A 23,881-nucleotide genomic window follows, 5' to 3' on the forward strand; every position below is an offset into this window, starting at 1 on the left:
ATATCATCAATATATTTTTGAAATGTTTTCCATTAATTTTTATCTTCATTAATGTCTTCGTTTAATAAATGATTGAGTATTTCAGAAAAAGCCTAAAAAGTATCAGCTCATATTGCAGCAGAAATCTGACTATATGAACTCTATTTAGTCGAAAGAGATTTTAATTATATAGTATCCAATTAAGTAAATTCCCGTCGAATGAATCCACCTATTTCAACTCTTATTATATCACTCGAAAGTTTTCCTTACTTTATCGTTATACAAATTATACGATCTCGATTTATTTTCACCTGAGTTAAAAAGAAAATTGTTTCACGTGCATTTTCGATATAACGATAGTCCGTTTCGGCGATAGTTTTCGTTGATATGATTTCTCTGATCGATGAAGGGTTGTAGGACACGGTTACCCCTCTCTGTGCTCTCATAATCCCATGAATACATAATCTAGATGCAAACAGCCGGCACGCGTAGCTCGTTTTAGAACTGCCGTGATATTTCACGGATTACGAATATTTGCACTTCGTTTCACGGTATCTCGATCGTCCTACCGACTTTTCCATGCAAGAATCTTGATCAGCGATGATACTTCCCTCTTTTTTTATCGCCTGCAGTCTCGTGTCTCTTTTGTCGTCTAAAAAAATTAGACGGAAGGTGATGGATGAGTTTCATGGAGGATTTAATCGATCGTACAACAAAGATTCGACTTTTTTAGTTTCGCGCCGTGTAAATGCTCCCCAAGCGACTCGGATAATTCTCGGATAAACTCTTTATACGTTCTGTGTTATTCACATATTATCACATATACAATATGATCAATTTATGATAATTTTCTGTTATACGAAAAGGAAACTTCTGAACGTAAATTTCCGAAATTTTTCGTTTCAGTAGAATTATTGTCCTGGTATATTTTCTATTAAATGGAAAGGAAGTAATAAGCGTAAGTCTTTTAAATTTTCAGTAGAGTTATTATTTGTTCTCAGCTGTCCATACGCGGACGTTCAGTTTGTTCCGTGGCCGATCCTTAAACGCTAAGGTCGATTAGTTTTACGCGTTAAACGAGGAACGTCGCATGGGAACGACAAAATTGATAAATGTTAAAGACAGCCAAAAAGACAAGCTCGTTGAGTTACAAAAATCGATTGAGTTCAATCTCTGAAGAATCTTACAAAATCATTTCCCTCTGTGTATCTTGATTTCAGCACTCTATAAATAGTGAATATACAGGGTATTCCACGACCAGATCATAAATTTTGTCAACATGTCCACGATGTTGTTCCAAGTAAAAAATGTGTCGATTCATCTTCGTTTTCTAGATATGGGAAATGTATTGATATAAAGCACAAACAATGATCAGATGTATCGAAGCTACTTAACTTTTTGATTAATTATTTATTTGAAATTGTGCGACTTCGTGCATCCTTACATAAGATTATTTCTGCCACTTTCTTGTTTTTGATATTTTTCCTTGCCCGACCTAAGACACGATATTTTCTCATTTTGTCATTATCATATAAAAAACGCGAAGACATTTAAAATGTTGAAGCTTATAGCTAACAGACTGAAATAATCCTACATACATCATTATTTACATAACATTTTTCGTTTAGAATGGCTCTGTAAATATGCTGACAAAGTTTATCAGTTTCGTAATGGAACACTTTATATATATATATATATATATATATATATATTTTTTTTTTTTTTTGATAAAATTGGACTCACCGTTATTTTCTATTTTCACAGAGGGAATCACAATCACGCGTTAAAAGTAAAATTACATTAAAGAAAAAACGACGGTACTACTCTAAAATTATACCGATTCATTGCTTACACTATATTAACACTAATTAGGCTTAGTAGTAAAGTAAATTTATTAATCCAGGCCTATTGGAAATTGCATAATCTAATTATCTAGGTTTCTATTAATTATTAATTATCATAATATGTTATTACTATTATTATATCATTATTAATCTTTAAAAAAGATGTCAGTCCAACGAGAACTCGAATATAGCAAAATTTTGAAATTTCATTTAAACGTAGTACCGTCTCGCACAAGTTCTTTCGAGACATACGAAAAACCGAACAGATAAAATAATGTAATTAAATACATCGTCCCTGCGCGTTCTTCACGGGCCTTTAATCCTTTGCACTGGTGCGATCGCAAATAGTACGAGGAAATATTATAATTAGTATATATAGAAAATATCGTTATTGTTATTTACATTAACGTACAAAACTAGAACGTTCTAGTAGACGATTAATAGCTTCGTATAATATTAATCTTCGTCCTATAACCATACGTCCTCATCAATGAACCATTTTGTAATTAATTGCATTATGTATATCATTCGTACGATTACAGTATCGTGATCGTAATTTATTATCGTAATTATTAGTCGATAAAAATCCCTTAACAATACAAAACAAAAAATAGAACGAAAAAAGAATTTGAATTCTTCTTTGATCGTCTTCCACATAATATCTATAATAGACATAGCAATAATCTTCGTAATTAAAAAATAAAAGGAAAAGAAAACAGTGTCTTTCTATATACGATTAAACTGGCACGATGAAAATGATATACAAAACAAAAACAAGAAGATAAAATAAGAAAATGCTTATAATAAAACGATCTCTACGAGCTATGAGCATGTGTGTTCATAACGCGCGGAGGATCGGAATCACTTGTAAGTTATAATCTATATACTTTACGTTCGATTAATCCTAAATTACAATCGTAAGCTCTACTACGATATCTGTTCGGTGTGTCGAGTTACAATTAATTGAGCGTAGACAGCTCGTAGTATTTGTTCGTTAGAAGTGCAAAGGCTTAAACAACGAAGGCGATTTACGTATATGTATGTATGTACATTGTGGTCGAACAAGAGGAAACCCGATTGTTTCCTCGTGCATGAGGATGCGCTTCGTCAACTCTTTGTTCAACTTGTTAACACCTTGGCTATGAAATACTATCTTCCTCGCTTCATTGGACAGCTCACATTCCTTATAATAGATGAATTGATGTCGATCGATCGAAGTTTATTAGAATAATTAACACTTTTCAGTGTTATCTCAAATTGGAATTGAGATTCTATTCTATCGATATCTTTTATCCATTTTTATATCTTTTTACTGAACTAAATATTGTAGCTTGTTTTCGTATGGAAGATTAAGCTTCTTCAAAAAAACTTTGTGATTATTGAAAAGTTTCATCGTATCAACTTGGATCACAAAGGATTAACAATAAATTTCGATGGAAAAGGTTCTAAATGTTTGAATCCCAAGTGAACTCACATGCGGCGATTAACTGCAAAACCTTGGAAAAATATGTAAAAATGTTGTAACAATCATAGCCAACGTGTTAATAGCGCATCCGGAAGTTGATGACCGAAGGAATAATACGCACACTCACACTTCCTCTCGTGGCTCTCGCACTTTCTCTCCCTTACAAAAATACGGTTGGACGGAACTGACGACGAGTTAATCTCCTCGTGCTTTCTTTCTTTTATTTTCTCTGGATTCGCTCTTATTCTTTGTTTCTCTTCTCTTATTTTGTCGCTTAGTTAAAACGGCGTTAGATTGTGTATCAAAGACTGAGTTTTGAGCGCTCCAATTCGTTCCTTTGCCACCTCTGTTCCATCGAGAATTCTACGGGATCGAAGAAGTATAAACGACAGTTAAAAACCATGTTCAATTCCTTTTTTCTCTATTCTTTTCCAAAAGATTGTCCTACTCTTCCGTAAGAATCATACAAATAAAAATAAAATTAAGAAGCTTTGAATCTTCGATCAAAGTCGTCTTTCAAAATCGAAAGCTTATAAAGTTAGTGTAAAAGTGTACAAAGACTGATATGCAACAGGATCACAAAAAATATCGATGTTTCAGCAATAAAGGTAATTTACTTGATCACATGGTATAAAAACAGGTTATTGATAAAATTCTTATGAAGATGAAAGATATCGTACATTTTCTATAAAGTGTTACATATCCCAATGAATTCTTCCAACTTTCTCGTAACGTAGTAATTACCGTTTTGGTGTTGAAAAAAGCATATGACAACTTTGAACACACAAAGATGATCGGGATGTACCATTCGGTTCCCGATGGGATCGCTCAAAAGTTTCGTTGATAAAAGAATACTGATTATTAAATAATCGAAAAATACAATGATTAAAACAAATACCTCTCAACATTAGTTTTCTCTTTTTCTTGTTTAAATACATCTACGAGAAGGGATTCTTAAACTAAACGCAAAACGCTCGTCCCTCCAGATAAAATACGTTTCCCCCCCGTTAGATTTAAAAAAATAACGCTACGTAATCTTTTTTTTTCTTTTGTTACATTCATCGATCGATTGCTTCTCTGATCCCAAAAATTGTCACTGGAACAAGATGTCGAAAGGTTTGCAGTACCTCTACGACGTGCAAAAAAAGTGAAATCCAAAATCTCTGAAAAAACATTCTCCTTCCAAATATTCAATAATGATTTCTATGAAATATTATTGTATGCAGTTTGTAAAAGCTATGATACGAGTGATTTCACCTTTTGCAATCTCCAATTACGATAGTATAAAATATCTTAGTTCGTTTCATTTCGAAAGAATTTCATTTTCGCTTCTGTTTATCTTTCACATTTTCCTTTCGTTTCATCCACACAATTTTCATTTCAATTTTGAACCATATTTTAATTTTTCTTCTGCTATGAAATTTCTCGTAATGCGGTCTTTAGAAACTTGAGATAACTCGCTGGTGAACGGACGAAGAGTAAGACGGATAAAGGGAACAAGTTAAGCTGGCATCACAGGGACCACTGAAAAAGAGACGAGAATCGAACATGGGGAACAGTGAAAGAAACGTTGTGCGCGTGGAACGATCGATTCGTCCCGCACTCGAACAAAGAAAATTCAAAACGATCTTTGGATTCGTCTGTTCAACGAGACCTTCGTGTTTCTTCCGTAACTACATATTTAACTTCTCCGTCCTTCTTTTTGAAACTTCCAATTTGTTTCAATTTATGCTCGCTTCAAAACCTCTTGTAAAATTCTGAAAATAATATATGTAAGAGTAAAGAATATAATAAACAGAAAGATATATTGAGTTGTAACATAAATTCATCCTAGTTTTATCTGTATTTGCAAATAGAGGAAACGAGACAAACATATGTTACAACCTAATAATAAATGAAAGATGAAGTAAAATATTCTCGTCTCCTTTTCGAATAATTATCCTTAAATCGCACTTCACTCTGTTTTCGTGTCGTCATCGAATGATCGAACTTCGAAGGAATCATTTTAGTTTTCCTCTTTGCGCTTCTTTCACTCACGAGGAGCTTCGACACAATTTTTTTCTCTCGTTTGTATATTCGTGCGACATATCAGGGATTTAAAGACATACCTACAATTAGAGTACCTTCTTTTTTTCCTTTTTTTTTTTATTAATGAACGGACGCAAATGGCTCTTGCAAAAATACAATTTGTTATTTTATCTCTTTCTGTTACTTCTAGAAAAAAAGTGTTACTACCTATTTTATATTTCTTAATTAACTCACTTGTCGTTAAGCATCTTCGTCTTTCTCTTCTCACGCGTGTTTGTGTATTTTATAGATTCAGTTGGGGTTACTCGCTTGTATAAATCAACACAAGACTGGCAAGAAGGCCGTCAATAATACCGCAGTGTCGCATTTTCTCGCGGACGCGTGAGTAATTACATCGAGAAAAATTTCATCTCCGCGACACCGTTTTATTCTTATTCGTATTGTCCGCGAAGCAACGCGTGCATCAAATTTTATATACATGCATATGTAGTGCAATATATCATACAGAGTACAGCATGTAGTATAAAATGGCAGAGAGTGATCTTACATGTAAAGACGAACCGAAAATAAAGAATAGAATTTTTTCATTTGAAGTCCCGTTTTTTGAGAAAATTCAATTTATAAATTTATTGAGTATGCATACACTTCACTATTTTTCCGTTTATTTTCTTATCTATAAACCATCTGGTATGGATTGTGTTTCACTTTCAAACTGTTTTGTTTACTTGCAGCCTGTTTCCGTTGGTCAAACAATCACAGTGATTTCTTATAACAACTGTGAATATAACTTTGTTATAACTTGTCTTATAACAATCATTGGATTTTACCCGATCATACGAACAGTGTAGTACAAAATCAAGACAGCTTTCTGATTCGGAAAGTGTCGAAAAGAACATTACTTTCATCATTCAATAATGTGTACGTAAGACAGTATTTATCATAATACTGCTTATTAGTATAAATACTAAATCCGAATATAATCAATTGCACGTATACTTTATAGAATTTCAGTGTCGACTTTCTCATAAAACAAGGTTTTAATACTAAAACTCGATAAAAGCCAACATTAATTTTACCAAGAGCAGTTGCATATTTTAGTAGCCAAATTGTATTTTATAATAAATCCGTAATCCGTTAATTTGGTAGTTATAGCGTTAAGCGAAAAAATTGTATTCTTCACTCGCAACTAATTTTCACATCTAAAATCACACCCTGCCTCGCTGTACTGCACGTCCTACCACATCCTGTATAATATAATATTTTACAATAATCATCAGTTTAACATCTTTATAGTCCAAGCATCGATCTCTACTCCGAGAAACTTCTAAAATTCGGATCGACGAATTAATACAGCAGTTCGCGGTAGTGGAAATTTTTCTCGTTCAGACTTCACTGTTCAAGGTGTACCCGTTTCTCTTTAAAACAGGCTGAATACTCTTGTGCACATAGGGTCAGCAAACGTTGTATACAGTCTCGATAACGTGCATCGAGTTCATCGCCAACATTCAATCAATACAACATTGACTCTAAGTCTCTTCGTCGATTGTTTCCATCGTGTAATTAAAAAAAAAAAAAAAGAGAGAGGGAAGAAAATCTCTTTTTCTTCTTTCACAGCATTATTTTGACATCATCGGGTCGTCAATCTCGCAGGTGTTCCACGGTACTCGTTTGTTTCCCTTGGAACGTGCCGCCAATCGGAAGCTAGGACTCGAAAGGAGCCGAGGGGAGAAGGAAGAGGCGATTCTCGACGAACCGATCCGCCAAGCTTTCCGGAATAAAGCAGCTCGAAAGCGCGCTGATGATTCCCCATCGTGGTCAATGTACATCTGCTTCTCTTTACTCGAGCTTTCTCGATTTTTTGTCAGGTAACGACGAGTCTGGCGGTCGAGTTCACCAAATGCCTCAGCCGTGGTCACTCGAGACTTCGTATTAATACGATCATCTCGCGGAACAAGGCACCCAATTTACCTGGTGTCGTCTGTTTCTTTAATAGAACACCTCTGATCGTCGAGAGCTTCTCGTAACAGGAGAGGCACTTGTGGTATCTGCGCATATAAAACCAATTCTTTTTCACTTATATAGTTTATAGTAGCAATACTATTTCTTTATAATCAGATGGGAGGGGGGGGGCGGGGGGTAGTTAAAAGGCGGGGGAAAAAATAATCGGATTTTGTTGGGATTTAAAAGATAAAATATACTCACCGTTCTTCTCGCGAAACGTCCACGCCGATCGTGTGAAGTGGAGCTTCCACGTTCGACTTGATCACCGATGCGAAATTTCGTAGAATTAATCTCAACCCCGAACATCCCACTGTTATGTACCTGAAACAGTAATAAAGAGAAAGCCGACGTATTATTTATAGCCTTTTATTGAAAATCTTCTTCAAGATTTTCTTTAATTCTTTTACTTTCAACGTCAAAATAAAAGAAAATCCTATAAATCACTAATTAATCATTACTCGATATTCTACGACGCTGATTTCGAAAAGTATGCCAGATTCACAAAAGAGCAAAGGATGAGAAAGCCTCGATCCTGGCACCCACCGGTGCTTGTCACGGCTAGTTTGTTCCAAAACGTGTTATTACCCCATAACGATGCCAATAAATAACGAAAGGCACGAAAGGCTTGGCCCCGCGATTCGACACGCTCGCTTTCGACCGGCGATAAAGGGTTTGCGCGAGCTCCCGTTCGAATCAGCGAGACGAATCCGCGCACCGCCTCATAAATGTTCCACATAACGTTCAACGTTCATCTCTCTACCTTCTACGAACATTCTGTATCACGATCGCCCACGGGAAAGTACACTTTTCCCATAAAAATCTTCTCAATTATTAAAATCTATTAACTATTATATAATATTATATAAAATTATCTGATATATTATATTAAAACACGAAAATAACGTAATGTGTAATATTTGTATCTATATAGAAAACTTTGTTCTAAATTTCGAAACCTTCGCGAGCACGTGTATACAGATTCTCCTGTTAACGTTTAACTTCACCTACGAAAAATTTTCCAAATTTTAATTTCTGCAAATCTTCTTTTCCTGGATTGATAGCTTTCATTATTAAATGTTCATCTTTGTGAAAAAAATATTTCTTTTTAAAAATATCTTTCGTATTTATAAATATTGAGAAGGAGGGGAAGTATCGATGATGGTGTGGCGATCCCTTTATCGTGTGGCACGTGACGTCGGATCAAATATTTCTCGACGTGCTCTTTTTTTTCTCACGAGCCTACCACCTTTGACCAGGACGAAAGCCCGTGACGAACGAGCCGTGAAAATGCCGAGTAGTTATATGCAAACTGTGCTGCATTACGACACCGAGATGTGTATATTTAGCTGACAATTTCCTGGCTGGATTCACCCTTTCGATAGTTGTCCAACCATAACTCGAAAGTACCATAATCAGTGCGAATTCATGACAAGTTTGGCTTTCGAGATTCAAAGTTCAATTTTCAACAAATGATATCTGTTTTAAGAGAATTTATTTGTCTTTACCATTAATCTGTATACAATACAATAATCTTAATACATACACTGGCAAATATATTTTTTCACATTTCTTTCAGAAGTAGATTGTTTATGCACAAGACTAATTTTATTACTGTGTTAGGCTTTAAGAACACTCTGAGAAGGAAAGATTATCTGACACGATTAAATGATGAAAGAAACACACGTTATTAAACTAGATTGATCTTAATTGTCTCGTTTCGCGATATGTATTTATCGCCAGTAAAATCTTCATTAGAGCTACTTTATATTCCTAAAAGTCACAGTTTTCTCATAAATTTCACGATCAACGAAAGTGTACGACTTGATAATTAGTTTCTTTTCGTTTCAAGCTGATCATAGAGCGAAACAAAGGCAGAAAACGGTAATAGATAGAGAAAAATGGGTACGAAGACACACGAACTCAATTATTGCGTCGAGTAATTGCGAATGGCAGCTGCTGAGCGACCAACAAATTAGTCTGAATTCACTTTTACGGTATCGGTTAATTTCTGAACGGACGTGGTCAACAACCATAAACGCTCAGGAAAAAGCAGAAGAAACGAGAAACTTGTACTTGCGTGTTAACAAAATATCTACCTGCACGTAACATTCTTTTGTTTTAATAACTTTCCAAATACTCATTCGTGCTCGGTAAATTTTTATATCCTAATTGAAATTTGAAAATAAAAATGCTAATGTACGACTAGTGACTTCTAATTAGTTTTGATTAGAATGTAACGTGTGATAATATGTAAGACATAAATTAAGCTTCAAATATTTTTATAGTCAATGATAAACATGGTAATCGATAAATTTTTAGATCCTAATTGAGGTTTAAAATGAAATGGTAATTTATGTGTATGTAGTAATTTCTAGTTCATTCTGATTAGAATATTACGTCAATATTAACTTCCAATTAATTCGAATTAGAACGTACCATTGGTGATAAAATGCAAGACCTTAACCAATTATAAGATTTGAAAGATTTGTATAATCACATATAAGGAATCAATAGATCTTCACTAAGATTTAAAATGAAAATGGTAATTCACCATTAATCATTTTAATCCATTCTATAAAATAGATTCTAAGATTTAAGAGATATTATATTAACTAAAAGAATATGATAGGAAACATAAAAGATTAAAAGATATAGTTCTTGACAAATTGTACAATAATCATTTTTCTGTTGCTTTTTTCTTTCTAATAATAGCAATGACAAATAAGGAGGCAAAACGCGGAGACGATGATGGTCGCAATAAGTGGCGGCGTAACGAACAGGACGGCAATTTTCCGGACTGGTAAACTCGCATTCTAAACGGATGTGCTATTATTAGATCACTGGATTATAGAATTGATATTGGTTTCTCGTTCAATTAACATAGGAAAGTTTCTGTAATTATATAAATCTATTTAACTAAAAGGATTTACTCTGATCAAACTTGCAGAAACCAACTGCAAAACGATTCTATATATCTGAAATTAGAATAATCCAAATATGATTCCATAAATATGATTCCATTCATTGCTCAATGAAATTCATACTTTCTTTCTTTTAAAGGACGATTAAGACGGAGCAACGAGATATATGTGGCGCGCAATCCACTCGACGTTAACAGGCGTGTACAATTTATAATGCGCATTGTGTGCGTAATTAGAGGAAGAATGGGCAGGAAGAAATGGATAACCAATGCACACGTGAAAGGAAATGCTCGTTTCTCGTCACGACAGCGCAATAGCAACAGCTTGTAACTGAGCACCGGTTAATTACACTGTTTCGAGCATCGATCGAACGAGCTATTGCCGTTCTTCCGCTCCTTATCTAAAGCTGTTGTCAAAAAATAATTCACAATCCAATTATTATCGTGTTAATATTTGGAATGATAATTTTTTCATACTTTGAATAAACACCAATATCAATAAGGTTTACGAGCGAAAGTATGCTTTTCAAGAATGCGTCACAGCCATATCCAACTTCCTACGCCATCATTAATATTCATGATCGGCTGTCAGTGCCAAGAAAGAAAAGGACTTACTGTCCGTAACTGTCCATGGAGTGCGTCAACATATGCGTGGCCCTTCGAGTTTTAAGATTCAACAATAATACCCGCGACAGCCGAGGATTCGAAGCTCGAATTTGCATCTGCCACTATCTTCCATTGTTTCGGCTAATTTTCGTGAACCCTTCTTCTCGCCTCGTATTTCCCTGTTCGTTGAATTAGCCATTCCCATACAGGCAGCCGTGCTACGTGAAGTGTACGCGACCCCACTCGAAATACCCTGTTTACCCTCTCATCCGCCATTCGAGAACTCACCCCACACAGGGGTGTCTCGATTTTCTTTAATTCACCAACCGTGTTGTGTTTCACGATAGAAATTGAAGTAACGTTAGAGGATACGCGTGAATAGGCATGTGTTTCAAACTTTTAATCAATATAGAAAAAAAGAGAAGAAAAAATAATAATGGGATGAGAAATGACCTCTTTAAGAATTTAAAGGTTTTTTAAATCTCAATAGTTTTTATAAAAGTGTGAAATATGAAAAGTAAGTGTAATTGGAGACATTTAAAAGGAGACGTAAAATAAAATAAAAGTTGTGAAACAAGAAATAAAGAAGTGTTAAAGAAAGATTTTTACTCACATTTCATATTTACTTTGTAGTAGATCACCAATTGGACCAAGTAGAGAGTTACAGAGATCCAAGTTCCACATAGTCCTGTAAATAAAAAGTTGAAGAAAATAAAAAACAAATTATAAGAACTCAGAAGTCAATAATGTTCTTCAATTGTTCATGAAATCATATTACTTACGGTTTTAATGTCAGTATCCCCAATAGATCCACAATAACTGAAAGATCGTTCATTGCCACAGCAGATTCCACCGCAGCCTGAAAATTTACAATCTTGTCTTAGCTACTATTTTACGTACAATAATGGAAGTTGATCAATTACCTTAAGATCTTTATTGTGCCACAAAGAGTAAATAATTTGTAAAGAACGATGACGACTTGTGAGTACTGCCATCATCGATTCATGACCGCGCATCATGCTGTTGAGTACTTCGGCTTCTGACATTTCATTAAGAACTCCCATTTGCGAGAAACCCAACCCAGTTGAAGTTGCAAAATGGTTCTATAAAAAAAAGGGAAGACAATGCTATTTTATAAAGTTAATGTTTAAAACACTGTTTTATTTATCGACAAAATAGTAAAAACTCACTGGTAGAAAAGTTTCAACGTCCAAGCCGTAAGGTTTATCGGCGCTTATGGGGACAAATTCGCCTTTCTCCGTGTTCTCGATATTGGGCCTTATTTGAGACGCACGGACCTCTAACTTAGGATTTGGGGGCACTTGAGCTTTATTTGCTTTCTTTATAACGAATGTCGTGGTTGTGGAAGCGTTGCGCGCAGACAGCGACGTTGAGGTAGCAAAGTTTCTGTTCAGCGAAGTAGACCTAGATTGCGCAGAATTTGGCCTGTTTAACGCAGGGTCGGAGGGGCTGTGCCTTATATTATTAATTCTGCAAGAACGTTAAACGCACTTCCGATAATTGTCACTGTTGTATATACGCTAATATCTACGCTTCAAGTATCTATACTTACTGTACCGGGTAATCGCTTTCGTAACCCTGTTCTCCATCTCTGCAGCTACTCTGTCTTTTCAAGTAATGCTTAGGAGAATCCGGGCTAGGTGCTCTGTTCTTTAGTTTACCATCATCCATTACTGGAAGAACAGCAGCCATTGGTGCTACACGTGGCGTCAGCGTAGAGTTTGACCTTTGCGGGCCCAAAGGTTGTGGAAGTGTTCCTATATCATTGGTAGGACCGCTTTTTTTCCCGGGAAGAGGTGTAATGTTTTGTCTTAGAGGTGGTATAGACGCGAGATTTTTTGATGTTCTACCAAGACCGTTATTTGCTTGAAGGTTTGCTTTTATTTGGCTAGTACTCGTGATTATATTTCTTTGAACTGGCGGCGACGATTTAATCGGTTGAACACGAACTGGTACAGGTTTTGTCAATGATAACGTTGGTGCGGGTGGAGGCGGAGATGACGGTGATGAGATAGGTGGAACTTCTTCTGTATCCACCGTATTTAAATTTGACATTGAGGTAGAAAGATTTTGTAGTATCTGTGGCTGTGTAGGATCTGTAAAAAGAAAGCACGCGAAACAATGTAAAGTTGAAACTTTATGTAAACCATACAAGTATTTATACACTGGCATTCATGCAATATTGGAGTAAGAAAAGAAAATAGGTAAGAAGAGTTTGCTATAAAAGAGAACTCACCTACATCTTGAGGCTCCGGGAAAGCCTCAGGTTCTGGAGGTGGAGTGCGAGACACTGAAACACATCGTGCATAGCATGCTCATTCACAAACCATACAGCAGAACATTCAAATTTTAAATGCATTTATATTTTCAGATTCGTGATTGTAGGTGAGTAATTAAGAGTTAGAACAAAAAGAGAAATTGAATATGTTGTGAGACACAGATCTTGCAACAAAGAATGAGTAATGGTTACAATTTTATATTGTACTTACATGACCTGTTAGGTTGAAATATGTCATGATATTCAGTGACATTAGGAATATCTGCATATGTTGCTTCATCTTCAGGATCAGTTCCAGACTTGTCTGCTTCTTCTATGGTCCGTACATCTAATCTATAAGCAAAACATTAGGTATAAAAAAACATAACAAAATACATGACATTTATTTATTAAACTTACGTGTGTTTTTTTAATCCAGGTGGCCTTTCCCTAGAAAAACTTTTCCTTAACGAATTCCCATGACTAAATGGAGAACCGGATGTTGATACTCCCCCTAATGGAGCAATTTTCTTTAAGTCACACACGTACAAAACAATGTTTGCGGTGTGAAAACTTGCACCAATCTAAATAACCAATAAACACAATTCTTAATTCATAAATTATTATGTATACAGGAAATCAATGAACAACTATCTTACCAGTTGATTTTGAGCGATGGCTATATCCTGTACCTTTCCCCAGCCAGTTGGGACTGAATCTAATGTTCTACCTGGTTCCCAACCATAAACTTTTAATACATCATGGCAACCAGCAAAAAGACATTCTCCACCCTGACTGAAGTAGAGGCATCTATCCAAAAGAAAAAATATTTATAAATTAGCAGAAACCTTTAATAGCAATAAAAATTCTACAGAGTTGGTAAATACCTGATTGCAGAGGAATGACTTTGGTCTGTAGAAGATACAAGTTGAAAAGATTCCAAATCCCAAAAGTGAACTGTTCTGTCTGCACTTCCACTGGCTAGTAAGAATTCATGAGGATGAAATTCCACTGTTGTTGCTGGACCTCTGTGTTCAGAAAACTCTCTTAACTGTCTACCAGCCCTTAAATCCCATAACTGATTCAAAAAGAAGGCATTGATTACTTATATTAATTGACACTATTTCAAAATAGGATTCGTATAACATTTACCTTAACCATTCCTTCTTCTCCTGCACTAGCAATCCACTGACCATCAGGACTAAATTTTAAACTATTTACCATCCTATTGTGTCCCTTATAAGTGAAGATACAACCTTTCCTTCGGATATCCCAAAGTTTAATAGCAGTGTCTAAACTTCCTGATGCTAATAATTCTCCATAAGGATGAAAGTCCATACAACGTATGCCTGCTTTGTGCCCAGTTAATGTACGGGCTAATTTAGCATGCTCTAGGTCCCAAATTTTTAATGCTCCTGTTTGCGAGCCAGCGCATACTAAATCTTCTGTCTGTCCAAATCTTACGCATTCTATTGGAGTGGTATGACCACTCAGGCTCTGTAAATCAGCAAATCAGGATTATACAAATAATAAATTAAACACTATAAAATTGAACTATAGTATTCCAACTGAAATATTCCTTTTAATGAACCAATTGCAAGTAAAAAATAAAACTGTACCATAATACAATTCTGCTTTCCAACTGCCCATAGATTCACTTTTTTATCATCACCACCAGTGACCAAAACGCGTCCAGATTTGTGACCTAGTGCCAGGCAATTGACATTGGACGAATGGGCAACAAAATCCTCTGTACAAGGAGAAACAGATCATTCTTTCAAAATGACTTGAACAAGATGTCAGCTACCAATGACATCATAAAGACAGTATATTTTCGGTTTGAAAAAGGTTATGACCATAATAGGAAGATGCAGCGAACAGTTAATTATTGGATCTTAACGAAAGATTTGTAAACACGAATTGTTTACTTATCTCAGGGAAGAAAGAGCGCCAGAACGGAATCCGTTAGATGCACACCGAACCGACTGATGTATTAAATAAAGAATATACAACTGCGAATGAGACAGTCACTTACGGAGTTTCCATGACCTCTTCGTGGACGAAGCCATATTCCGGGACCACAGGATTGCGTTGTGCACGACTTATTTGGCAACGACAACAATTTGAGATTTCAGCTTGCAGATGCACAATTTTTTTTTGCTCGAATTCGTAGGTAACATTTTTACTTAGTGTTATTATTCAGTGCAGGAACGATTATTCAACGGGGCGGCAGCATCTCGCCGCGTTCTGGTCCTGAAGGCAATCCTTTCCTTGAAACTTCTGACCGTTTTCACAAACCGTTCGTTCCACCTCTTCGTCGTATCTCATTTCTTGAATCTGCCCGTCCGTGGGTAGCGCGAACTAACGTGACGTTGAAAAATATCGAAATTCTGTTTCTATCGAGATTACGTTCCAATCGACCGCACCAGATGTCACCAGTTCTCCGGTCAATTGAATCCTAACCTCCGCAAGTGTCAGAGTGAGAAGAAGAGCTAATTATTCAAATAAAAGAAAAGTTATTCAAATAAAAAAAAGTTGTATCGTTTATAATTAATTACAGTGTATGCCGCATGATAACATGAATTATACATGATACATTGTACGTGACGTAATTAAAACTCATAGTGTACTGTAAATATTTAAAAGTGAGGTTATAATTTTGGAATTATGTATATATTGAATAAAATATTTGCATTTGATCGTTCACGAGTGTTCGCAATTAAAATTAAATCAATTTACTCCCAGACATCTAAAAGGTACTGCGTAAACTATGTGCAAGGACAATCGCCAGAACCTCGAGTTCGTGAATATTTTTATTACATCGACCATCAAGGCATGGTACAATATGATTTTTAATTAAATTTATGTTCAGAAGTGTAGAAGTTTAGGAATAATCACATTAAAGTTCTTTCTCTTAAATATTAAATTTGTATTTGTATTTGCTATAGTTGTTCCTGGATGATACACGTATAAGAAACTTCACATCATGTTTTAAAGGTGTGCATGAGCAATGGAGTAACTTATTATTTATGTTGATTTATATCTCATGGCAGCCATATTATTTTAGATAAAAAGTTTTTAGCTTTTTTTTTCAAGCGCCTAAAAAAGAATAACACAGGTAGATATGTAGAACATTTTCCTTATGTTTCTCTTTGTGGTCCAGAGAGGAATTTTATAAGATGTGATGATTTGCCAATAGTTTTCACAAAAGTTCTTAAAGTGTATAATAGTGCAACAAAGAAAACTGAAGACTGCTTTGGTTATGCTCACGCTGAAGAATTATTAATGGTATATTTAATTTTATTAATAATTAAATAACTATGCATTTAGTCTTCAATATTTAGTAATATATTCATTATAGGTTCCATTTCAACCAGACAAAATATATATGGATATTCAATCAGGAAGAATATACCATCCTGCACCTGAAAAGGCAGGAGGAATTGGTCTAGTGAGGTCACAAATTGCAATTGAACTTAGCCCATTATTTAACTTTGAAAAAGGAGAAGAAAATGGTCCAACTCATATTTTTTGGGAAAATAGGAAATATACTTTAGATTGCAATTGGTATAAGGATAAAGTACCACAGGCTGTCAGATAAAAATAAATAAACTTTATTTTTAATTAAAAAAGAAAACTAAGCACAATATATGAACAACTTTCATAAAATGTACATATATTTTTAGATAATAACAAAGATTTATAATTGTTCTCTATCTAATAAATTTTGTTAAGATAAAGATGAAATATCAAAGATTCTAGCTGTAGAATCATCAGATGTAGTCAGTGCTTTTTCTCCATTTCTAAAAGGTTGTTATTGTTATGTATATTTTTATTAAAGGGTTGACATAAGAAAATAAATATCTATAGTTCTTTCAACTTACTCGGATATATATAAGTCAAGAATATCTGCCTTGTGTCCAATGAAAGAACGTAAACGTTGACCATCTTTTCCGTCAAAACACCTCAGAAGACCATCTAGTCCCGCCGAAAATAATAGAGTTGTATTTCCCTTCCATAGAAGTTTAGATATACCACTTTCTTGCAGTATCTTTTGTCTAAGCATCTAAGTAATAATACAAAGTTATTGACTTGGAATGGTAAGTATTGCAGTCAAATGGGGAAAATAGCAGTACCTGTTTTGAGATATCCCAGATGAAGATTTCTCCATTAACTGTACCAGTTGCAGCAACTTGAAATGCAGGATCTTTACAAAAAGCTGCTGTTTCTACCCAATTGCTATCCCTGTTTCCTTCACTACTTACAGCATTTTGATCGTTATTCGTAACAGTATTGTGCTCACCATTATTAAGATTTTGCAGGATGGAAACTATCTGAGGTTTTTAAACAATATTACTTTCAACTGCTCGATAAGGAATCTTTTGGATATATTACCTTCCCTGTATTTGACGTGCTGATTATAGTTTTACCATCTACAGCTGCAGAAAGTATTAAATTGTTATCCCAATGACAATCAATGGTGGTTATAGTAGAAGAATGACCTAATGCAGAAGATATAGATGACAACACCGAACTTGTTTTTAGATCTAATATTCTAATAACTCCATCTTCATAACCTACTGCTATGCGCTTGCCTAAAATATTACATTTAGTTCAGTTATGCCTTTAATTGAAAAATGAGAAATACAAAGACACGAATACCATCTGGAAATATTGAACCAGTTTCTGCCCGACAACCATATCCCTGGAAAACTTTACAATCTCCATTAGGTATTTTCCACATATATATTTCCCCATCAACAGATCCTGCTAATAAAATATTTGCAACTGTGTGCCACATCATCCACTGCGATAAAGAAAATAATATTTCAGTTTACTGAAATCCATAATGTTATAACATTTAATTATGGAGAATAAACTAACAGTGGCATCTCCCATATTGTAATCCCAAACTTTAGTTTTATCGGCTAATTTCCAAACTTGTATCATTCCACTCATATCTCCAGTGGCCAAATATGATTCATCGTGATTAAATGCTGAAAAGATAATACTATCTTTGTGACCTGTACAGTCCAAAACGATTTCTTTTGACGATGTATCCCAAATGTAAGCCTTATCTTCTTCTCCACCTGTAGTAGCTAGTTTCCCATTTTTATTCAAAGAACCACAAAAGACAGAACCTAATGTTTTCATAGAAAATCACAATCTATTATCAACACATAAATTTGATTGTAATAACAGAAATGTTCTTTACCTATTTGGTGACTACGAAAAATACAAATTGCATCTTCCGAAGGGTCCTCCTCCATGGCATCCTCTTCTTCAATGTCTCCTGTATCATATGCATCTATCACTTCTTCTACATCTCCTATGTATATCATATCTTCGTCATCTACTTGATTAGCCATGTCTGGAGGAGAGGGAGGAGTATCTGTATGCATGATTTACTCTAAAAACTTCATAAAGCGTGCAACATATACAGGTCACGTTTTAAGAGGATACAAATATATTTAATTACATACCACTACATACCAAAGTAAATAAAATTTTAAGAATAATCGTATTACCTTATGTAGAAATTGTGCGTCCGGTTAAAATCTTTCGCTTTATGTAAGTAATAAAATCAAAATTTCAGTCTTTCATTCGAAAAGGTAAAAATTCAAACGCCCGTCAACAATCAGAGTTCGGAAGCACCAGTTGATTTGGAAATTGGATGCTACAAGAATCATAGGGATTTTTCGTTATTGGTAATATTTAAGATCCGTCTTATAACAGTAGCGACATCTTTAAAAAGAAGTTAAACTTGCATTTATCATGTGAAGGAAAATAGATTTTCTCCCAAAAGATAGATTTTATTTAAATTTGCAAACTTTACTATGCAATTTACTATGCAATTTAGTCATATAAGACTATAAATTCGTATTAAATGACTACTAATCAAATTTGGAATAAAAGACGAATATTAGAATTAAACGTATATATCATATATACTTCATTGTTAATAATAATGAGGCGATAATATCGTATTTCTTTCATGAATTGAAATTAACTTACACTCGATCAACAAATAACGGTATAAAATACTTTGTCTTTTCCTATTAACACGTAATATCCATATGATGTTTACAATAAAATATTGAAATTTCAGTATTTACATAATTCTAAGCTAATCACAAAACTTGCAATTTGTCTGACGTAACTAATAACTACTAGATAAGTGTACATTGTAAGTATCTATGCAATTTAGATATATGTAAGTATATACGATTGATGGCATACGTCAATCCGTGCCTCGTGTTTCATCATCCATCTCATCCGTTTCTCCTACTCGCACCTCACGTTATATCTTCTTCTTTCTCACTAATAACGGTCGCCTATACTCCTCTCCGTCAGCATAATGCTATCTCCTTTTAGCAAGACTAGTAAGAGTATACGCCCGACGACCGGCAGTCTCGGTCAAGCATTCGTGTGGTGTATACGTTGCATTCGGATCTTCCAAATTTGTCAATGTCTGTTGTTGATTTAAACCGTGAAAGTTCCAATGAAACATTTGCAAAGATCAAGTCAAGCAGTTCAAAGATTTCTATATATTCAACAGTCACAAAGATTAATCACCAAATTGTCAATTTATATACGACACTTCGAAGAAAGTATCGATCAAGTAAAATTTCAACGAAGATCCGACTAATTGATCATAAGATTTGGATAAGGTAATTAACTAAAATCATTCACGATGCTTTAGATAAAGATTTAGATATTTATTATTGAAAAATGGCACGGGTGATATTGAAAAACCGACGCGAAAAACCGAGACATACGATGATTGACCAGATGAATAGGATAATAATCCTGTAAAATCACCAAGCGAAAGTGGGAGGCAACATGTGAATTAGAATTTTATAGTGGGAGTGAGTGTCTTGACAGCGAGCTTTAAAGTACATGCCAGTCATTGGGGTAAAAGCACACTGGAGCCACGTGCTGCGCTTGTCAAATCAATTATTCTTACGTTACAATTTCGAATGATAAAGTAGAAAACGGACGACTAATGTTCTTATCTCTTCGTTTTTCCTCTACGATAATGTAAATTAAGTAAAATATGCGAATGTGAAGGCTTCGAATGTTGAAATTGCTTTAAACGTAAATCGTACCTGAAGTTGACCAATTGTCCGTTCAAATAGTTAAATAGTAAATTGAGATGCATACATTGACGTAGAGGGTAAAATATTTAAGGACTAACTGTGAAATATTTTCACAAAATTATTTTGGAATAGAATCGAAATACTTACCGAAACAAGAAGATACGCAAACAAAATTGCAAGGGATATGCTTTGTTTGAACATAAAGATAGAATTAAACAACCCATTCGAAAAAGAAACTACACTTGGCTAGAAACTCTTCCGCCCTTTTCAATTCCTAAATAAAATGGAAGCTAGGAACAACAATGAGAATTTTCTGTGGGTGTTTGGATATGGATCTTTGTGCTGGCATCCAGGTTTTAAATACAAAAGAAGCGCTGTGGGACACATTAAGGGATTCAATAGAAGATTTTGGCAAGGGAATACGACTCATCGTGGGACGATAGAAAAGGTAAGTCTCTGACGAATGCATTCCCATCTCTTCCTTTCTTTGGCCTTCGGCCTTTGGCCAAACAAAGCGAATTCGTCAAATGTCTATAGTTTCTCGAAAATGTTTACTGTTATTTGTGTTCTGCAAAAAGTGTAAACACATTTCGGCTACGAGTTTCACCATCTCAGTAACGTAAGAAGCAATGTTTACGGCATATTAATACCACGTTGTGAAGCTTTTTCTACATATATGCGTAAAAATCATTCTACATGGTGAAATCACTGCAGACGTTCGCATTTAGAAATAAAATAATTATATTTGAATAATTTGTCACGCTTCATCCGGTCCTAAAATATGCTGATGTGTGTCACACAGTTTCGAAATATTTTATTACGCACTATAAGATAATATTATAATAAACTGAACATTTATGAATAAATATTTGCGCCGAACTGGCCACATCAGTTCAGCTTTGAATCAAGTTCTCCGACAGATCGAGTTTTTCGCACGATGTTCGTTTCACATGTTCTATTTATACCTTTAATTTTCTTGTTCATGAATTCAACACGTGAATTCTTTCACAAAGATCTGGCAGACTTCCACGCCAAATGGCAAAGTTGCACTTTCGTTTGACAATAAATGTGTTTACGATAATTAATGAATAGTATAATGTAAATATATAGTCCAAAATATTTGACGAAGATTTTTTCAGAAAAATGATTTCGTCTCTTTTTTTAGTCTTGTCCTTTCGATTACCTAATCAGAATTGTAATATAAAAAATATTTAACAGGCGGTAATTCTCCGAAATATCCGGTAGAGCATAATGTTTGTAGGAGCGGTGCGAGTACGCTCCAGTAAGTACTTACGGATGCTTCCATTAAGATTGATAAAAATCGGGTACAGTTTCACCTGATGAGCCTGCCGTTCCAATTTCTCTAATTCATACAATATTATTTCTATACAATATTATTTATATATTATAAATATATACAAGCGTTTTCTTCTGATATTTTCGACTTCTTGCAGTCCATCGTATGTCCTTTACTATCATGGATATAGACAAGATTTATCAAACGAGAATTTCTCTTGATATCACGTTGCGGTTGCCTGTCGATTAACGTGAAACCAGTTACAACTTGTAGTAAGTGATATCTTTCGCGACTACACGATTTCCTTCTTTGTTCGCGTTATGTGTTTGCGTCATGCCATCGTGAAATAGAAAAACTCTTACTCGTTGCTTCCTTTATTTCGTTGTAATCGAAGTTATCAGTTGTTTGTTTAGTAATTTGTTACCCTATTTTTGTTGCAGCCTGGACGAGTAGCGACGCTGGTCGAGGAAAAAGAGGTAAATATTATTTACTTCTAAAACGTCCTTCCTTCTAAAACATTTCATTTTCATTGTTTCTTATATTATGTGATTTTGTTTTACGACAAACTACGTGAATTCTGTTTACTCACAGGGCATTGTTTACGGCCGGGCTTTCCAAGTTCAAGACACTGCAGCATTTCCTTACTTGGAAAATCGTGAGTGTACTTTAGGGGGATATATGACGACGATTGCCACGTTTTATAGTCGTGAAGGAAACAAGAGCTTTCCAGTCATCATTTACATTGCTACCAACAAGAATAAACATTGGCTCGGTGAGGCGCCGCTTCAGAAGATCGCTAAGCAAATTTCTGAATGTTCCGGCCCGAATGGACATAACGTCGAGTATCTTTTACGGTTCGTTTCACCATAAATGACATCATTCAGTTGTAATTTTTAAATCGGCAATTTATATTCTTCTTGAAATTTTATTCCATATGTCACGTACAGATTAGCAGAGTTTATGCATCGTTATCTACCAGAAGCCCACGACGAGCATTTGTTTACATTGGAATTATTAGTACGTTCGAGGATAAAGGAAACGAACATGTGTCTGGATACGTTAATGGGCAAGCGAGACTTCAATATCGACCTGGAGGACGTCGAGATCGATGCCAAGGATGACAGTGACTTAGTCACCAATAACTCAACCAATAATCTCAGGAAAAATTCCTTCCAATTCACTCTTCAAGTACCTGATAAGACTTTGCGTTGCCTCAAAATGTAAACTGCATTTCCTATTTATATCAATAATTATCGAATGCTTGGACCGGGAAGCGGAGAATTTATGTAATTAATGATAATAAGATAATATTCTTCGTAGACAATTTGTGTAAAAACGTTCGTATCTTTCGAGAACATATGTATATTGAATAATTATTGTTCTTGAATAGCTTGACTGTGATACGAATAGTTTAAGCATAATGAAAGTCATATTCTGGCAGCTTGATATTGTAAAATATATTTGCAGGTACGAATATCACACTTTTATTTTTAAATATGCTGGAAACTATTTAGGATTATATTATTTCGAAAGCAATTGTGCCTTAATCGTAAAAAGCGCAAGCATAGGACAAATGTCCCTTCCTACAATTTTTTAAATTATAAGTTAGTAACTAATTTTGTATCCGAATGCATGGAACGAAGATTTATGAAAGAGATAATGTTTAAATATATTACTGGATATTTCGTTTTCTAAGTACGTGGTTCCTTGCATTTCCTAAACTTAATTATACTGCATATTCATAATCGGGAAAGCAGTCGAAGAGTAATCGCGCAGTGGTACCATCTGAAAAATAAAATTATACTTCAGTCGATAAAGTAGAAACGACATATCATTCAAAGGTACAAGAAGGAAAATCAACAAATGGTATGTCACGATCTACAATTATGTCCTGTTGGTAACAACTACATATAAAATTTCTTCTTCATCGACTTTCGACAAAAATCATTAATTTCTACGCATAGTTATTCCAGAAATTAGAAATTTGAATTTCTTCAAATTACACGATACTATATAATAATTCCGTATACCTAATTTTTGGAACAGAAACAAACATCGATAATAACAAATTGATAAGAGTGAAATATCGATGATAAAATATCAATTTTACGATTATATCACATTCTTTTAAATTGTAATATTTTTCAATTAATTTTTACTGGCCTGTATCGTTCTAAAAATGACACGATATATTTAAAAGAATTGATATACTATACATATACGATAGAAATTGAATATTTCTGATATGGAACGCTGGTTGAACTTTCAATTACCATATTATTTTACATGACTTTCCTTTTAGTTAATTTTAAATAATTTCCATATATAATAAACTAAAGAATATTTTAATTTATGTTTCAGCC

General features: G+C 34.6%; 4 protein-coding genes and 1 long non-coding RNA gene across 13 annotated transcripts; 3 read left to right on the forward strand and 2 right to left on the reverse strand.

Moving 5' to 3' along the window:
• Positions 1-944: 944 nt before the first annotated feature.
• On the reverse strand, positions 945-15,462 carry kat80 (katanin p80). Of its 3 annotated transcripts, none has more exons than XM_033342224.2 (15): positions 15,157-15,462; positions 14,741-14,871; positions 14,274-14,618; positions 14,009-14,199; positions 13,781-13,931; positions 13,542-13,705; positions 13,354-13,475; positions 13,101-13,154; positions 12,417-12,960; positions 12,034-12,268; positions 11,767-11,946; positions 11,626-11,702; positions 11,457-11,531; positions 7,519-7,638; positions 945-7,361 (listed from the first exon to the last, which is right to left on the reverse strand). In XM_033342224.2, exons 1-15 carry the CDS (start codon positions 15,188-15,190, stop codon positions 7,229-7,231), a joined length of 2,556 nt encoding a protein of 851 aa, XP_033198115.2. In that variant the 5' UTR covers positions 15,191-15,462; the 3' UTR covers positions 945-7,228. The 3 variants fall into 3 exon arrangements, with proteins under 3 accessions (XP_033198115.2, XP_033198113.2, XP_033198114.2); XM_033342222.2 differs by having other exon boundaries at positions 12,034-12,334; positions 15,157-15,460; XM_033342223.2 differs by lacking the exon at positions 13,101-13,154 and having other exon boundaries at positions 12,034-12,334; positions 15,157-15,461.
• On the forward strand, positions 9,045-10,745 carry LOC143302624 (uncharacterized). Of its 2 annotated transcripts, none has more exons than XR_013058259.1 (3): positions 9,045-9,859; positions 10,030-10,117; positions 10,378-10,745. It is a non-coding gene; the product is annotated as an uncharacterized LOC143302624 (long non-coding RNA). The 2 variants fall into 2 exon arrangements; XR_013058258.1 differs by having other exon boundaries at positions 9,045-9,198.
• Positions 15,463-15,550: 88 nt separating the features above from the next.
• LOC117161017 (UPF0598 protein CG30010) lies at positions 15,551-16,982 on the forward strand. 3 transcript variants are annotated; one of them, XM_076618160.1, is made up of 5 exons: positions 15,551-15,766; positions 15,867-15,954; positions 16,070-16,118; positions 16,189-16,409; positions 16,483-16,982. In XM_076618160.1, exons 2-5 carry the CDS (start codon positions 15,892-15,894, stop codon positions 16,720-16,722), a joined length of 573 nt encoding a protein of 190 aa, XP_076474275.1. In that variant the 5' UTR covers positions 15,551-15,766; positions 15,867-15,891; the 3' UTR covers positions 16,723-16,982. The 3 variants fall into 3 exon arrangements, with proteins under 3 accessions (XP_076474275.1, XP_033198124.1, XP_033198122.1); XM_033342233.2 differs by having other exon boundaries at positions 15,551-15,720; XM_033342231.2 differs by having other exon boundaries at positions 15,551-15,959.
• On the reverse strand, positions 16,713-19,290 carry LOC117161014 (angio-associated migratory cell protein). 3 transcript variants are annotated; one of them, XM_033342228.2, is made up of 9 exons: positions 19,137-19,290; positions 18,650-18,798; positions 18,337-18,492; positions 18,006-18,262; positions 17,784-17,928; positions 17,517-17,716; positions 17,258-17,455; positions 17,006-17,187; positions 16,713-16,924 (listed from the first exon to the last, which is right to left on the reverse strand). In XM_033342228.2, exons 3-9 carry the CDS (start codon positions 18,488-18,490, stop codon positions 16,852-16,854), a joined length of 1,209 nt encoding a protein of 402 aa, XP_033198119.2. In that variant the 5' UTR covers positions 18,491-18,492; positions 18,650-18,798; positions 19,137-19,290; the 3' UTR covers positions 16,713-16,851. The 3 variants fall into 3 exon arrangements, with proteins under 3 accessions (XP_033198119.2, XP_033198120.2, XP_033198116.2); XM_033342229.2 differs by having other exon boundaries at positions 18,337-18,513; XM_033342225.2 differs by having other exon boundaries at positions 18,337-18,538.
• Positions 19,291-19,520: 230 nt separating this feature from the next.
• LOC117161016 (putative glutathione-specific gamma-glutamylcyclotransferase 2) lies at positions 19,521-23,213 on the forward strand. Of its 2 annotated transcripts, XM_076618159.1 has the most exons (5): positions 19,521-19,792; positions 20,354-20,669; positions 21,959-21,994; positions 22,110-22,372; positions 22,466-23,213. In XM_076618159.1, exons 2-5 carry the CDS (start codon positions 20,505-20,507, stop codon positions 22,740-22,742), a joined length of 741 nt encoding a protein of 246 aa, XP_076474274.1. In that variant the 5' UTR covers positions 19,521-19,792; positions 20,354-20,504; the 3' UTR covers positions 22,743-23,213. The 2 variants fall into 2 exon arrangements, with proteins under 2 accessions (XP_076474274.1, XP_033198121.2); XM_033342230.2 differs by having other exon boundaries at positions 19,521-20,669.
• Positions 23,214-23,881: the final 668 nt, after the last annotated feature.

Source organism: Bombus vancouverensis, chromosome 4 (assembly GCF_051014615.1).
Source record: "Bombus vancouverensis nearcticus chromosome 4, iyBomVanc1_principal, whole genome shotgun sequence".
Classification (NCBI taxonomy): domain Eukaryota; kingdom Metazoa; phylum Arthropoda; class Insecta; order Hymenoptera; family Apidae; genus Bombus; species Bombus vancouverensis.

Coding starts and splice junctions, on each gene's coding strand:
- kat80 (XM_033342222.2), bottom strand. CDS start 15,190: ATGGCTTCGTCCACGAAGAGGTCATGGAAACTCC. Junction 11,947..12,033: donor ACGTTGAAACTTTTCTACCA/GTGAGTTTTTAC, acceptor TTTTTTTTATAG/AACCATTTTGCAACTTCAAC. Junction 7,639..11,456: donor CTACAAAGTAAATATGAAAT/GTGAGTAAAAAT, acceptor TTACTGTTTCAG/GTACATAACAGTGGGATGTT.
- LOC117161017 (XM_033342231.2), top strand. CDS start 15,789: ATGTATATATTGAATAAAATATTTGCATTTGATCGTTCACGAGTGTTC. Junction 15,960..16,069: donor ACATCGACCATCAAGGCATG/GTACAATATGAT, acceptor TATTTGCTATAG/TTGTTCCTGGATGATACACG. Junction 16,410..16,482: donor ACGCTGAAGAATTATTAATG/GTATATTTAATT, acceptor TATTCATTATAG/GTTCCATTTCAACCAGACAA.
- LOC117161014 (XM_033342225.2), bottom strand. CDS start 18,523: ATGCATACAGATACTCCTCCCTCTCCTCCAGACATGGCTAATCAAGTA. Junction 17,456..17,516: donor GCACGTCAAATACAGGGAAG/GTAATATATCCA, acceptor TAAAAACCTCAG/ATAGTTTCCATCCTGCAAAA. Junction 16,925..17,005: donor CTTGACTTATATATATCCGA/GTAAGTTGAAAG, acceptor ACAACCTTTTAG/AAATGGAGAAAAAGCACTGA.
- LOC117161016 (XM_033342230.2), top strand. CDS start 20,505: ATGGAAGCTAGGAACAACAATGAGAATTTTCTGTGGGTGTTTGGATAT. Junction 20,670..21,958: donor ATCGTGGGACGATAGAAAAG/GTAAGTCTCTGA, acceptor TTTTTGTTGCAG/CCTGGACGAGTAGCGACGCT. Junction 21,995..22,109: donor CGCTGGTCGAGGAAAAAGAG/GTAAATATTATT, acceptor GTTTACTCACAG/GGCATTGTTTACGGCCGGGC.